Source organism: Mobula birostris, chromosome 3, assembly GCF_030028105.1.
Source record: "Mobula birostris isolate sMobBir1 chromosome 3, sMobBir1.hap1, whole genome shotgun sequence".
Taxonomy (NCBI): domain Eukaryota; kingdom Metazoa; phylum Chordata; class Chondrichthyes; order Myliobatiformes; family Myliobatidae; genus Mobula; species Mobula birostris.
This window is the reverse complement of record NC_092372.1, coordinates 196,307,162-196,323,428: the sequence shown is the minus strand read 5'-3', so window position 1 is coordinate 196,323,428 and position 16,267 is coordinate 196,307,162. Positions and strand designations below refer to the sequence as shown.

The following is a 16,267-nucleotide window of genomic DNA, read 5'->3' as shown; positions in this document are numbered from 1 at the left end:
CCCCCCTCTCCACCCCCCCTCTCTCCACCCCCCTCTCTCTCCACCCCCCCTCTCTCCACCCCCCCTCTCTCCTCCACCCCCCCTCTCTCTCCACCCCCCCTCTCTCTCCCACCCCCCTCTCTCTCCACCCCCCTCTCTCCACCCCCCTCTCTCCACCCCCCTCTCTCTCCACCCCCCCTCTCTCCACCCCCTCTCCTCCCCCTCTCCCTCCCCCCTCTCCCTCCCCCCTCTCCCTCCCCCCTCTCCCTCCCCCTCTCCTCCCCCTCTCCTCCCTCCTCCCTCCCTCTCCCCCCTCCTCCCTCCCCCCTCTCCCTCCCCCCTCTCTCCTCTCCTCCTCCTCCCTCCCCCCTCTCCTCCCCCCTCTCCCTCCCCCTCTCCCCCTCTCTCTCCCCCTCTCTCCGTCCCCCCTCTCTCTCTCTCTCTCCCCGTCCCCTCTCTCTCTCTCTCTCTCCCCGTCCCCCCTCTCTCTCTCTCTCTCCCCGTCCCCCCTCTCTCTCTCTCTCTCTCCCCGTCCCCCCTCTCTCTCTCTCTCTCTCTCCCCGTCCCCCCTCTCTCTCTCTCTCTCTCTCCCCGTCCCCCCCCCTCTCTCTCTCTCTCCCTGTCCCCCCTCTCTCTCCCGTCACCCCCTCCGTCCCTCTCTCTCTCTCCGTCACCCCCTCTCTCTCCCCGTCCCCCCTCTCTCTCTCTCTCCGTCCCCCCCTCTCTCTCTCCCCGTCCCCCCCTCTCTCTCTCCCCGCTCCCCCCTCTCTCTCTCCCCGTCCCCCCCTCTCTCTCTCTCCCCGTCCCCCCCTCTCTCTCTCCATCCCCCTCTCTCTCCATCCCCCTCTCTCTCCATCCCCCTCTCTCTCCATCCCCCTCTCTCTCCATCCCCCCTCTCTCTCCATCCCCCCTCTCTCTCCATCCCCCCTCTCTCTCCATCCCCCTCTCTCTCCATCCCCCTCTCTCTCCATCCCCCTCTCTCTCCATCCCCCCTCTCTCTCCATCCCCCCTCTCTCTCCATCCCCCCTCTCTCTCCATCCCCCCTCTCTCTCTCCATCCCCCCTCTCTCTCCATCCCCCCTCTCTCTCCATCCCCCCTCTCTCTCCATCCCCCCTCTCTCTCCATCCCCCCCTCTCTCTCCATCCCCCCTCTCTCTCCATCCCCCCTCTCTCTCCATCCCCCCTCTCTCTCCATCCCCCTCTCTCTCCATCCCCCACCTCTCTCCATCCCCCACCTCTCTCCATCCCCCACCTCTCTCTCCATCCCCCACCTCTCTCTCCATCCCCCACCTCTCTCTCCATCCCTCACCCTCTCTCTCCATCCCCCCTCCCTCTCTCTCCATCCCCCCTCCCTCTCTCTCCATCCCCCCTCCCCCTCTCTCCATCCCCCCTTCCCTCTCTCTCCATCCCCCCTTCCCTCTCTCCATCCCCCCTTCCCTCTCTCCATCCCCCCTTCCCTCTCTCCATCCCCCCTTCCCTCTCTCCATCCCCCCTTCCCTCTCTCCATCCCCCCCCCTCTCCATCCCCCCTTCCCTCTCTCCATCCCCCCTTCCCTCTCTCCATCCCCCCTTCCCTCTCTCCATCCCCCCTTCCCTCTCTCCATCCCCCCTTCCCTCTCTCCATCCCCCCTTCCCTCTCTCCATCCCCCCTTCCCTCTCTCCATCCCCCTTCCTCTCTCCATCCCCCCTTCTCTCTCCATCCCCCCTCTCTCCCCATCCCCCCTCTCCCTCTCCCCATCCCCCTCTCCCTCTCCCCATCCCCCTCTCCCTCTCTCCATCACCCCTCTCCATCACCCCTCTCCATCACCCCTCTCTATCCATCCATCTCCTCCTGTCTCTCTCCATCCCCTTTCCCCCTCTCTCCATCCCCCCCTCTCTCCATCCCCCCCTCTCTCCATCCCCCCCTCTCTCCATCCCCCCCTCTCTCCATCCCCCCCCTCTCTCCATCCCCCCCCTCTCTCCATCCCCCCCCTCTCTCCATCCCCCCCCTCTCCATCCCCCCCCTCTCTCCATCCCCCCCTCTCTCTCCATCCCCCCCTCTCTCTCCATCCCCCCCTCTCTCTCCATCCCCCCCTCTCTCTCCATCCCCCCCTCTCTCTCCATCCCCCCTCTCTCTCCATCCTCCCCTCTGTTTCTCTCCATCCCCCCCTCTCTCTCCATCCCTCTTTCTCTCTTTTTTATTTCCCTTCTGAGCTTTATGGAATCTTTGTTAAAATGCAACACTTAACATTTCTCAGCATGATGTTCAATCAGCCACCTATCCAGCCAATCCACCAGGCTGTCGACATTTCCTTGAGGTCTGTTATTAACTGTTTGCAGCCTGAAAGTATGGCATTTTCTAAAAAGCTTATATTTTCAGTTCTTTATGATGTTGAAGAATGTATGTTTTTAACTATTCCTATCCTCCTCCCTCATGTCAATATCCCTCAATTATAACAGATAATTATTACCTTAAAACCCCACCTACAGTTTTGACCTGATAATATCCTAAGTAAAGTGAGGAAAACTCAGCTGGATGACTCTATTGCTTTTATTTTCATATTCTCTGGAAAGTTGCTTTCATCAGTTTCAAAAGTTGATCACAACTTTTTATTGCTTATAAGAATGTAATTTGGTTGGCCAATGAACACAATGACACACCATCCACCAGGATATCCTGGTGGGCGATGTACCCTTTTCAATGCAACTTTTCAGTGTGTAAGTGGCCAGCTCTCCTTATTCCACATGTGAAGGGAGAAAAACTAAGGAGAAAAAAAATGTTGGGAAGAGGTACAGTTGAACTTTTTTTTTGGAGATGCAGTTGTTACATAGTTCTCCCAATTAAGCACTGCCTTTCCAGTTTGCTACCTTCTATGAGGAATAGACCTTCTTAATATATCAGTACAGCTGGAAATATCCAGACTGAGGAAGCCACAGAGCCCTTGTTAGAGCATTTACTGTTGAATATACCACAGTATATTTACTAATGGTTGGTGGCTGAGGCAATCTCTCACAAGAACTCATTGAAGGAATTGTACCTCCTGTTTACCCCTTGAGGATTCTGGTATCAGGATTAGGCCATCAGTCCTTCTAGCTGTCCACCTTGAACATTGGATGGTGGCGAAACATTGCTTGGTAAATATCTGCAAAAGGAACTAGAAACAATAAAGGGTCTACTGATAACATGTTAATTACAGAAAACAGGGAACAATTTATGCTACCAAACTAAACCTGTGACTTATTATGAGAAAATAATTATTCTCAAAAATTGAAGTGTTGCTTAATTTGAGCTTTGAATATTTTACTTCCTGTTTTTGACTGTGACTGAATTTATTCTTTATTGCTTCAATGATTATCTTTAATATCAGAAATGATTGATGACTTTGTCACTAATTTGCCATATTGTTGTCCGTGGGATGCATAGACACAAGCCTTTTTAATCCGCAGTGATAGACTTTACAGGCGAAACAGAGGGCAAATTAAAATTGGTCATGTTCTGTTTTCCTGTGGAGAATTACTGTTTCCCACTAGAACTCTTTGGTTATGTGATTATCTTGTTCAGCAATATTGAATTATACATATGCAAATATATCTGAGTGCTTCATTCTCCTTCACAGATAGGTGATTTCCCTGGTATGAGCCTGTGATTGTGATAGTTGGAGAAAAATTGGAAAAAAAGGAAATCCTAATGACTACCTTCTGCCAGCTGGTTCCCTTTTCACTTTGAAAGATTCACAATTAAAAGTGGAGCCTGAGTTTTGTCAACCTTGTGGTGAATTGTACTATATTTGCCTAATTTTGTGTTGCGTCACTTATTTCAGCGATCTTTACCTTTTCCTTGTCTATTTCAGTAGCAGACTGGCTCCTAGTAATCATGATCGGATACAGAAGCTAAGAAATGAATTTCAGCAAGCGAAGCAAGAGGAGCTCGAGGACAGGAGACGAACATACAGTTTTGAACAGCCTTGGGTGAGTGTTTAGACTGTGGCCATCTGGGGACGGAGGGCAATGAACTTTGATTAACAGCAGCATCTGCAAAGATTGACCCCACTCCTGGGCCTCTATGTGGTAAAGAAAGTGAGAACTCGAGTTTACTTGCCCAGTTCACTTCTAACCTCTTATCAACTGTGGTGCATCATTGATAATCTCATCTGTCGATATCAACCCATCATTGCTTGAGTGGCATCAGTTTGTGTGGAGAAACCTGGTTCTATTCTGATTAACTGGACTAATCCATTCTTCTTCTGGGACAAGCTATGCTTGAATGAAGTAATGAAGCTCACTGCACTCCAGACTGGATGTGTTAAGTTTGAACATTGTATTTGAATCAAAAGGGTGAGGGGAGCAGAGGAGAGAGGGAGTTCCTCAGATGATTTGTCATTTTCATAATGAACTTCACTCATGGCAAGCATGTATAAAACGAATTGCAAATGAATTTTCTAACCGTGAAGTAGGCTTCTGTTACATATAATGAGTAGAGTTATATTTTGTTGTGTTACAATATGGCTGCCTTATGCAATTGACAAATGTGATCGCTTATACAACATAATTATGTATGAAATGTAAAGCATGTGTCTTTATAATTTTGGGTGTTTTGATTTAGGAATGCTTTCATCCAATCATGACTGTTAGTTATTTCAATGCTGGCATGATTAAAAAAATAATCACTGCATGCTCACTGCTTGCTTGTACTGCTGGTTCCTGACAAATTCCTTCACTTATTATGGGATCTTTAGTTTTAGCTATTGAATTGACGATGTCTGAAGTCAGAGGCAAATGAAAGAAACAAACTTGTGATACAAGATGGCAGCATGCATCAAGTGGATGATTCCTGTATAAGTGCATGTGGACCGATTGATTAAGATTCAAAGTGCCTTAATGTAGAATGTGAGCTGCTCATTTTCTTGTTAGATGGTAAATCAGCCCCTTATAAACATTCCAAGTCAAGCCATGTCCAATTCCAATGAATGAGCAGCTGTAGGAATTTTACAGTGTTGTATCCCTATATAATTCTTTAAAATGGACCTTTGGAAGCCGTGATAATTATCAATTCTTAATGGTACAAGGGACCGATACTTGTCTTTAGAAGTTGGATTCCAGAACTAGCACTGTGTTGTGCATGTCCATATATGTAAAATTTGTTTTTGAATGATTTTTTATGACATCACAACAACATTCTGAGTTTTTAAATTGTTGATTGTAATGTAAGTGCCAGTATTCTGCTTTTTTTTGATCAAATTAAAGATAAAATCTGTGTTTCACTTGTTAGAGTCTGGGCTTTTGTTTCTATTGCAAAGTGACATTGTTTTCCTCAGTGGATATCTGTGCCATTTTCCTTTGTGCACAAATATTTTGCTAGCAGTTTCCGGTTTACAAACTGTCGCTTATCGTATTGGTGTGGGGGGGTGGGTGTTGGGCAATTGTTGGGGTGGGGGAGGTGTGAGAGAAGGAGAAGCGTGTGGTCTGGGAACTAGAACTGTGAGAAAAGGTTGGACTCTGAAAGACTTGGAACATAACCATTATGGGTCAAAGGGCAAACTGTTGTGTATTTTAATTTTATAACAGTTTTAAACAGTTTCCTGTAATGAACTGCCAGGATCCTAAAGGACAAGGGGCACAATTACCTTAAGAGATAGAATGATTTCCTAAATTGTGGGTTCAGTAGTTTAAATCAGTTGGCAAATAGCAGCTCGTAACCAAATAAGAACATATTGTAACAACAAATAAATATTAAGAAATGAACTGTTCCCAGCCCCCATTTAAAAAAAATAGTTTCCAAGACCAGACTTGACATTTGCAAAACCTATGCAATCTAACTGTGGTTACAAGGCTCATGAAAATCTGGGTATTTGCATTGATTAATAGTTGTATGGGAAGCATGTGACCTATTTTGATTATTTTAGTTAAGTAGTTTAAATGACCACCTTAATTCATATTCCATACTTCCATATTGTTGAAATGTTCGTGTTACTTTGGATCTTTTGATGTTTAATTTTTTCAGCCTGTGATAAATGGTTAACCATAAATTGTACACTGAGGGAATGAGTTGGCACAGTGTTTTCTTGTCCTTGGATTTGAGGCTTTGAATTCCAAAAGAAAGAAAGATTTCTCTTTATTTGACATGTAAGGGACTTCGGCGAGTGTTTGCTTGGATCCTGGCAATCTTAATTCAGAATTTTGCATAATTAACACCAGCGGGCACTGAACTTGAAGCTACTATAAGCTCATGGTCAATACTTCTGTGGAGTATCTCCATTGTCATTATGTCAGCCTGGGACTGAACTTGGCAGGTTTCATTCTTATTTTCTAGTTAGTGCTGATGTTCCTTAGCAACAGTTCTCTTCCTGTGCCAGCATCATTACCTTTGTTCTTTTCCAAGGGCCTGAACTTGGCCTTGTCCTATTTCACCTCCATATTCTGCTCCCTAATATTGCCTGGAAACCCATTCCAGTTTTCATATGTATCTCTACCCTCTCCACATTTATCTAAATTTTCAGACTGTTTTGTCCAGCATGCAATAGCAGAAGAACAAAAGCCTTCTTCAATAATGTGCTAGGATCTGCCATCTTAATCCTAGGGTCTGAATTGTCCCACCAACAGGACAGACGCCTTGAGGTCTCAGCACAGAGGTATATAGATAAAAGTGTCATCGTCCTTGGGTGCCTCAACGTTGGCTTTGGAACCAATGAAGTCTTCCAAACTAGCGGGCTCTTATCACCAACAAAGTCAAAAAGAAAAGACGTGGAGACATAATCACCTGCAGGACCTCCACCACTTTACTGATTTCGAAGTAATTTGCCCGTTCTCTTTGACTGGTGGATATAAATCCCAGAATTCTCAACCAAAGAACATTAATGGGGTACTTTCACATGAGGGTTCAAGGATGCAGTCATCATCATCTTCGAACAATTAATTTTATCATGCATTAAGTGCACTGACCCAAAAATGAACAAAATACCTAGATCATTTCCTAGCACCCATTCTCAATGAGCAACAGTCTGAAACTGAGCCAGCCTCCTTGCAATTTTGGTTCAAATTTTGGCCCGAAGTTGATTTATATTTCCATACTGTCACTGAGATTGTATATTTCTACCTCTGTAGGATATATGACCATACCCTGCCTCAGCTAGTCTCACATCTCTATGTAAAGCTGTCCAATTCCTATACATATCCTCTGCTTCCAGCCTCTTGGTCATCCCTGGGTTTGCTTGCTTCTGCATTGTGCTTTTGATAAAGCCTGAAATCCTGGATTCCATCCCTAAACAATTTTCCACCTCTACCTCTTTCTAAGGATACTTCATAAATCCTGCCTCTTTGCCCAGCAAATATTTTGTTCATATTCACAGATTCTTCAAGTGCTGACAATCTTGAGAAACACATATAAAATACTGGAGGAACTCCGCAAGTCAAGTGTCATCTATGGAGGGGAATAAACAGTCCATGTTTCATGCAGAGACCCGATGTCACGATGAAGAGCATTGACTCAAAATATGGACTGTTTATTCTCCTCATTAGATGCTGCCTGACTTGCTGAGCTCCTCTAACATTTTGTTTGTGTTGCTTAACTTTGACAATATTCCAATGAAATATCTTGAGACAATTTAGCTACTTTAGAGCTCTTGTAAAATGGAAGCAGTTTTTAGTGCTGTCAGTTAATACTCCCAAGAATACAACCAAACAGATGGTGGGAGCAAAGCAAAGATTTAATAGAATGGCACCATCATGGGTATGAAGAAGAGTTCTCATATTTGTTATATTGTTTTTGTTGGGGCAGAAGGGTTAATGATGGATTTAATAGAACTCTTGGAATTATGACAGGTTTTAATATGTTCCAAAAATGAAAGATCATTTCTTCTGGCTGGGGATTCAGTAATGAAAGAGAACAGAATCAGGATTAACATTACAACAGGAACAAAAAGGATGTCAGGAGCATACTCTTTCTACACAGGTTATTAGACCATGGTAATGCTTTCACGCAAGCAGGTTTTTGAAGCAGGACTTTGGCATAATTTTAAAATGAATTGAATAATTTCTTGAAAAGGAAGAATATGTGTAAAATTGTGGGAATGGCAGGGAATTGAAGTTTGAGTAGAGAACTCAATTAAAGAGTTAACAAAAGCATACATTCAAAAAGCTGAATGAACTTCTGTGCTATAATTTCTGATTCAAGTTTAGAATAACTAGATTCAAGTAATTGTATAATTAAAGTACTTTTAGGTTTGCATCAAACTGGATAATAATCATATCCTGGCCAAAACAAATGAATGTTTGTGCTACATCTCTTCCTGTCCCAGGGTTTACATTTTGAATGTTCTCCAAGTTTTTCTAAATTTTACTTTTCAAGATCAATGTTCATTCTCATGCAAGTATATTCATCTTTGAATTTAGACTTGAGGACTGTTATAGAGAGATGCATTCAATTGGCACTTTATTAAGTACAAGAGTGGAACCTGGTGTTGTTTTCTGCTGCTGTAGCCCACCCACTTCAAGGTTTGACATGTTGTGCTCACTGTTGTAATGCATTATTATTTTAGTTACTGTTGCCTTCTTGTCAGCTTGAACCAGTCTGGCAATTCTCCTCTGTCTTCTGTCATTGCCAAGTTGTTGCCCACAGAACTGTCCCACACTGGATGTCTTCTCTTTGTTTTTAGTAAACCCTGGAGACTGTTCTATGTGAAAATCCCAAGAGATCAGCAGCTTCTAAGATACTCAAACCACCCTGTCTGGCACCAACAATCGTTTCACAATCAAAGTTACTTAGATCACATTTCTTCCCCATTCTGATATTTGGTCTGAACAACAACTGAACCTCTTGACCATGCCTGCATGCTTTCATACATTGAGTTGCTGCCTCATAATTGGCTAATTAGATATTTGCATTAACGAGCAGGTGTACCTAATAATGTGGCTACTGAGTGTAGATTTATCACCTCCCTCCATTCCTGGCTCTTGATACAACACTACCTCTATCAAGCTTCTGTCTTTGACCTAATTGTTCCTAAAGCCCTGAATGACTCACAGACCCATGCCCATCTTGCTAAAATTATTTGTGCTTTACAACGCTTTGCAGTTTCTAAGTCTTCTTTCAAGACTGAAGAAGACTGAATCTAGAAATGAATTTCATAATAGTCCATCATTTTTAAAACACAATGCTTGTGCAGATATTAATGCTCTTAAGGAATGTGTCACCCAGGAAGGGAGGAAAATCCAATTTCTGTCAGTTATTGAAGCTAATAGTATCAGATTGTGTTTCCACAGTATATCATTAGTACAGTATGTTCACATGAGAACAGCCACCTCGATACGTCCACAATTTCATTCTGCTGATTGTTTCAACAATAGTGTCCCATTCTCTGACTACTGTGGGTTTACTTTTAAACACTACCGGTTTAGAACTACTCATCCAATCAGTAAACAAAAAAGTATGTAATTATATATGAGGAAAGGAAGTAATTCCAGAAATTGATGGTCAGGATATTATTGCATATAATCTTTATTTTTTTCCCCAGAAAGGATTGTAAAACATATGCATACAGAATATCAGGTCTTCTACCAGATTCAACAGTATGACCTGAAGTAATGTTAAGGAAATTGAAATTCTCTTTCTATTTTGATAATAAGCTTGGACCAGAAATTAGAAAAGCAGATCTGACAATTAAAAGCAAATAGCAATATCAAGAAGCACTGTGACCTTTTGACTCTCTGCTCATGCTTGTACTCTCGAAGCCTCAATTGTAAAGGTGAGTCTCACCTTTATACAGGATCAGCTAGCCAGTCAATCTAGCATTGTGAAAGACCACACTTCTAATTAATGTTATTTTTTGCGATCCTTCTTTAGCCCAGCTCTGGCCCTTATGCTCAAAGTGGTCGGCACTCTGTGTCTGTAGAAGTCCAGCTTCAGCGCCAGAGACAGGAAGAGAGGGAGAGTTTCCAGCAGGCTCAGCGGCAGTACAGCTCATTGCCAAGGTAAGATCGCCAAAGCAAGGCATTTTTGCAAAGCCAGAGACTGTTTGTTTAATGTTATACCCGAAGCTATGAAAGGTAATTGGCAGGCAAGCCTACATACAAGGTATGTGTATTAACACTTCTGAATAATGAATTTAACTTGCGGAACTAAAGCTCATTTCCTCAATGCCCTGAATGGTCTGTAAGTTTGCATTTGTTGGAAGTAATAAAATTCCAATTGTCATAAAGAGGAGGTTAAAGTTAACTAGCTAAAGGTAATTTCTTTGGTTTAATTTTGACAAAAATACAACTGAATTTAGTGGGATTGGTTTCTGTTTTTCTACAAGTGTCACAGTTATATTACTGTAGTTTATGAACAGTAAAATTGAGGAAAAAAAACACAGCAGGGCAAGACAATGCAAGTGAATATGGAGACAGCTGTTTCCTAGTGTATCTACATTCACCCAACAATGCACACAAGGATTGGAAAGTGTTGGAAAAAAAGACAGCTATTTAGGGACTTGCAGCCATATGTCTGTCGTCAAGCTGCTTCCTTGGCAGTAGTCATGCAATGTTGATAATTCATCTACTTCAGTTTAAACAACTTCCAGTTGTTTCAATAGGTCAGACAGGTTATTGGGAAGCTATTTAGAACATTATGAAGAAAGAAAGATTTAAAATAATAATAAACTGAACAAGAGTGGGTTTATATGAAAGGTTGTTAAACAAGGAAGTAGTACGGTGGAGTTCACTTATTATGAACTCAAATATTTTGACATTTTAATTAAGTGAAAATCCCCAGTATTTATTACAAACATCTATTACCTGGAAAAGCTTTCATTTGTTTCATCACACTTATTTCATTTTTAGACATGTATTCCTTCTGTAATGTAACTTTGTCTATGAATTGGCCTGAAGCAATCCAAAATCGATACCTTTGAACCTCATAGTTGTGGAGAGCTCACGTTCTATCAGTCTGGATTTAATTTAAACCAAGACCCAGTGCAAATGTAAATCGTGCGCCCTTATTTTAAATTTATATTGTTTTTAGTCACTCTTAATTTCCTCAGAAGACCTTTCACCCATCTGCTAATTGAGAGGGCAACATTTTACCTATCTTTAATTTCTGCTGATGGAAGAAGTGCTAAGAATGCCTGGTACAGTGCAGTTTCCGAGAGATGGGAATTTTGCTGAACATTTCTTCCTGGCTAAAGACAGAAAGCAGAGCAATTGAGAGGGCATCATATCCCAATTGCACACCCTATTTTTCTCAACTTGAAATGTTGACCATCCATTTTTCTCCACAGATGCTGCCTAATCTTCTGAGTTCCTCCAACAGTTTTTGTACAACTTATTACACTATATTTGCATCTGTTCTGTTAACACATGGCAGATTGTCGATTGCCTAATTCTGACATTACTGCAGCACCTACCATCCAAAGCACATGCATATAATTACTTTTATCAATAATGTATGCAAAGTTATGAATGGTCTTGGCTGTTGTTTCGCAGTCTCCTGTTTGGCATTTAGCAGTTTTTTCCAACAAGTGACAAATAGCTTTCAATTCTCTTGTCCTTGCAGGCAAAGCAAAAAGAATTCCAGTTCCATGACTCCGGAAGCATGGGATAAAAGTTACACCCCAGGTGAAGGGTTTCAGAGTGCAAAGGACAATCCCAGGTATTCCAGTTATCAGGGTTCTCGGAATGGCTACCTAGGACATGGAGTCAATGCACGGGTTTTGATGGAGACACAGGAACTGCTGCGCCAAGAGGAACAGCGACAAAAGGATCAGTTGATTGCAAACAAGCCCGTAGAAGGGCGTAATAATTACGACTCTTACAAACCCGATCCAGCCTACAGCCTTCCAAAAGGTCCTTACAGGCAAGATGTTCCTCCGTCCCCTTCTCAGGTAGCCAGACTGTCCCGGTTACAAATGCAGGACAAAGGTCGGCCGTTCTATCCGTAACCCCAGAATAAGAAAGTTGATGTACAAGGCAATAAGTCACTTTTTAAGTCACTTTCCTCTGAATATCAAAGGAGAAGAACTTCCAATCTCCTGCAGTCTTTTGCATCATTTTTCTATTCCAGTGCCTTCAGTAATTTGAGAAAAGACTCACTGGCCTTAACCTGCCATCTTCTGTCTGTCACAGCCAGCAGCTGATAATACAGAAAGACTTTCTCACAGTTTGACAATCAGATGGAAGCTGAAAAAGTCTGTTGTCATGAGAATCTAATCATGTGATTCTTCTCCAGACATCATGTCTGATTTTTAGCTACTTAAGGCTGGATTTATTCTGCTACCTTCACAGTGCTCCTGTGCGAAACTGTATTGTGAGGGATCATGGATATCCATTTTCCCCAAATGTATACAGCTTGGCGTAAATTGATGTATTCAGGAATATCATTACATTAGTCCCATGGGGACACTTTTAAATGTGAAATTCACTTCAACACCGACTAGAAAATTTCTGCATCCTTTCTCCACAATTTGAATATTTCTTGATCGGAAGATTGTTGTTTGTGTTTTTGGATAAAATATACCACACTTCAAAAAAAACAATAAATTGCTGTGTACTTTTAGCCTATGTAATAATTCAAATCTGACTGAAAAAGCCCTGTGGAAATTGTGGAGCTTGATAAATTGTGGACCATACCGTACCACTGTTCATTGTAATTCATCTAGTTCATTGATGGAGGAAAGAATAACTGCCAATTTCATGATTCTTTCATATTTTTTTTGGTTTGGTTTACAGCCAGTAACATACACAGAGGGAGTGTTAGTCCAATTTGAAAGTCTTGCCTTGTTCTATGAATGTCCTGGCCACTGCAAGCCCTTAGGCCAACAAGCAGAGCAATGTGTCACATATCAGGCCATTGGGAATTGTGGGGCAAAATAAAGAAGGGAAACTTGACTAGTTTTCATGCAAGTCTGTAACACTGCAAATCTGTTAGGTCAAGTAAGAGACTGTTAATGCTTCCAGTTTTCATTATATCTTTGTATTGTACCAGATGTGAGTGACTATATAGTAAACAATAATGTCTGTGCAAGTTCAAGGACAAAAGGAAGAAACAATTTTGTTTTATATATTAAAAGACACACAAATAAGTGACTAATGTTTTAATATTACTTTTAATGTGATACCCTAGTGTACATTTGGGAATTTGGAAAGCTTTCCTTTAAACAATTTTGTAAGTGCTTATTTTGGTATACGGAGGATGGAACAATTAAGTGCCTGCAGTTCCTGATGTGAGAGAGAATCATTTTAGGTCATTTCTCACACACTAGCTGTATTGGGCACTGTGTGAACCAGGAAGTCCATGCCTACTTCTTTTAAGGACTTTTTTATTTCTGTTGAGCTGCTTTCAAAATATGGGAAAGCTCTCTGCAATTATTGATGTCTAATTTGCTTGTTTGTTGCCTTCCTTCCAATTTTACTATGATGTTTTAAACAAAATGCAAGCACAGTGCAATCAGTTTTTAATGGCTCTTTTACACAGTGTATAAAACAATGTAAGACAGCTTTCTTGTACATATCACTTTAGAATAAAAAGGCTGTTTCATCCTGTTTGCAATATAGTCTGTGATGTTCCTGGTTCATTTCCTATGTAAAAAGAGTTTCACAGTGAGGAGGTCGCATTACTGGAGAAAGCGATTGAATTGCATTTAGAATGAAATGGTTAACGTGACAATATTTATTTATTTATTTTGGATAACAGCCTCATCCGGCCAACAAACCCACACCACCCAATTACACCATGTGACCAATTAACACCTTGATTCACTTGTCCATTCATCACTCCTCGCTAATCTCCCTCCTGACACTTACCCTTGCAAGCGAAGAAGTGCTACACCTGCCCATTCACCTCTTCCCTCATCTTCATTCAGGGCCCAAAACAGTCCTTCCAGTTGAGTCAACACTTCACATGCAAATCAGTTGGTGTAGTCTACTGTATTTGGTGTTCCCAACATGGCCTCCCCTACATTGGTAAGATCTGAGTTAGATTGTGGAACCACTTTGTTGAGCACCTTGACTCCATCCACAGAAAGCAACTATTTCAATCCCAGTCTTCATTTCCTTAAAGACATGTTGGTCCATGACTGCCTCTTCTGCCACGATGAGACCACTTGAAGGTGGAGGAGCAACAGCTTATATTCCAGGTAGCTTCCGACCTGATGGTATGAACATCAATTTCTCCAACTTCTCGCCCTCCCCTTTCCCTCTTCTACAACTCTCCACCCCACCTGCCTATTGATTTAAGTGATTGACTGATTGTGGTACAGCACAAAATAGGCCCTTCTGGCCCCTTGAGAAATGCTGTCCAGGATCTCCCGACTTAACCCTAGCCTAATCACGGGGCAATGTATAGTGACCAATTAACCTATTAAACAGTACATTTCTGGACTGTGGGAGGACACCAGAACAACCAGAAAAAACCCATGCATTCTGCAGGGAGGACGTACTGACTACATCAGAATTGAATTCTGAACTCTGACACACTGAGCTGTAATAACGTCGTGCTAAGCACTGCACTACCGTGGCATCTATCACCACCCCCTGGTGCCCCTCCTCCTTCCCTTTCTGCCATGGTCCACTCTCCAATCAAATTCCTTATTCCCTAGCCCTTTACATTTTCCACCTATCACCTCTGAGCTTCTTACTTCACTGACCCTTCCCTACTCACCTGACTTGACCAATCACTTCTTACCTCTTCCCCTCCGCCCACCACCTTATTCTGGCATCTTCTCCCTTCCTTTCCAGTCCTGATGAAGGGTCTTGGCCCAAAACATCAACTGTTCATCCGTTTTCATAATGTGCTGCCTGGCTGACCTGCTAGGTTCCTCCAGCATTTTGTGTGTGTTGCTCTAGATATCCAGCCTCTGTAGAATCTCTTGTGTTTATAACTTACTAACCTGTTTATCTTTGTAATGTGGGAGGAAACCAGAACACCCGGTGAAACCCACACGGCCACAGAGGGAATGTACAAACTCCTTACAGACAGCAGTGGGAATTGAACCCTGGCTGCTGGTACTGTGATAGCTTTACACTAACCACTACACTACTGTGCTGCCTGTCAATGTAATCGAAAAGTTTTAAAAAGTGCCGATACTGGAGACCTGAAATATAAATAGAAAAAGCTAGGAATACTCAGCAGGATCAGTTGTGAAGAGCAAAATAGAATTTTAGTGAAGGACACACACCAAATACAAGGCAAGCTTAGACATGGAATCAGAATTAGGTTTAATATCACCAGCATGTGTCATGAAATTTGTAAACTTTGCAGCAGTAGTACATTACATATAAATATAGAAAAAAAACTTAATTACAGTAAGTATATGTATATTGAATAGATAAATTTAGTTTTAAAAATAGTTAAATGTGCTGTGCAAGTTTTTGCTCAGTGACATGTGCACACTGAATTTTATATAGAGAGGTACTCATTTTAACAGCTAGCAAAACACTGTCAATAAGAACTTTGATCTCCTCTGAGCTTGATTGTTTTCGCTCTCGTTCATCTGCAGTCTCACAAAACATGTAGCAGGCCTGTGGTGGGCAATGAAGGATTTTCTCACTGGAGTTCTTGCACAATGTCCATATGTGATTTGTTTGCTAAATGAAACTTAAAAAGGTCAAGTTTCCAAATATCACCCCACTTCCTCCCACTTGCAAATTCTCCGGCAACTTTTTACATCATGACAGTACAAACACCAGTTTCTGTGTTGTATGTAAATATTTATCATTGCTGCACGTTCCTGGCCTCATGAGCTTTTGGTGTGGCAGTTTCTACTATTTCATTAAGCCATTCTGCCTTAAAGAAACTAGCAGTTCTTTCGCACTTCATGCCCCTTACTTCTTTAGAATTCAACATAATGAATCAATAATTTCTTCAATAAAAATGCTATCAATAAAACAGTTCTAAACCTGCAGACAAATTGTCACAAACTTCACATTGTTAAGACCGTCCACATCAGAAACTGGAAAAGGAAATGTGATTGTGTATGATCGTGAGGTATACTTAGCATGTCGAGGTAGAGGGTGACAACCTTTTGTGTGCAGTTTAAATTCCTTTGTGCACTAGTAGCAAAAGATGTGTGCCCACACATACATGTACATCTTAGAGGGAACATTGTTTCCAACCTACCACAGAAATTCCCTTTGCTTTCTCCATTCTTCCTCCTTTCCTGTGACTTAACAGACTTTCCTCCTTGTGATGAAACATTGTTGGCCTGATATGTTTACTTCTTTCTACTCAGATGCTGCCTGACCTGCTGAGTGTTTCAATCTTAATTCAAAAAATCATTGGTGTTCAGTTAGGGGATGTAATTTGCCAGAATCTGCTCCTGTTCAAAAATAAATTGTTGCAAC

At 42.3% G+C, this 16,267-nt stretch overlaps 1 protein-coding gene across 7 annotated transcripts in view; it reads left to right on the top strand.

Annotated features, from left to right (window-relative positions):
• Positions 1–13,452, top strand: part of pard3aa (par-3 family cell polarity regulator alpha, a) — an 881,596-nt gene extending 868,144 nt beyond the window's left edge. For 6 of the 7 annotated variants that reach the window (XM_072253986.1, XM_072253983.1, XM_072253985.1 and 3 more), the window contains 3 exons: positions 3,808–3,925; positions 9,795–9,922; positions 11,484–13,452. In XM_072253986.1, the coding sequence (XP_072110087.1) occupies positions 3,808–3,925; positions 9,795–9,922; positions 11,484–11,868 (631 nt within the window). In that variant the 3' untranslated portion in view covers positions 11,869–13,452. The remainder of the gene's footprint in view (positions 1–3,807; positions 3,926–9,794; positions 9,923–11,483) is intronic. The other variant, XM_072253982.1, reaches the window with a different exon arrangement.
• Positions 13,453–16,267: the final 2,815 nt, after the last annotated feature.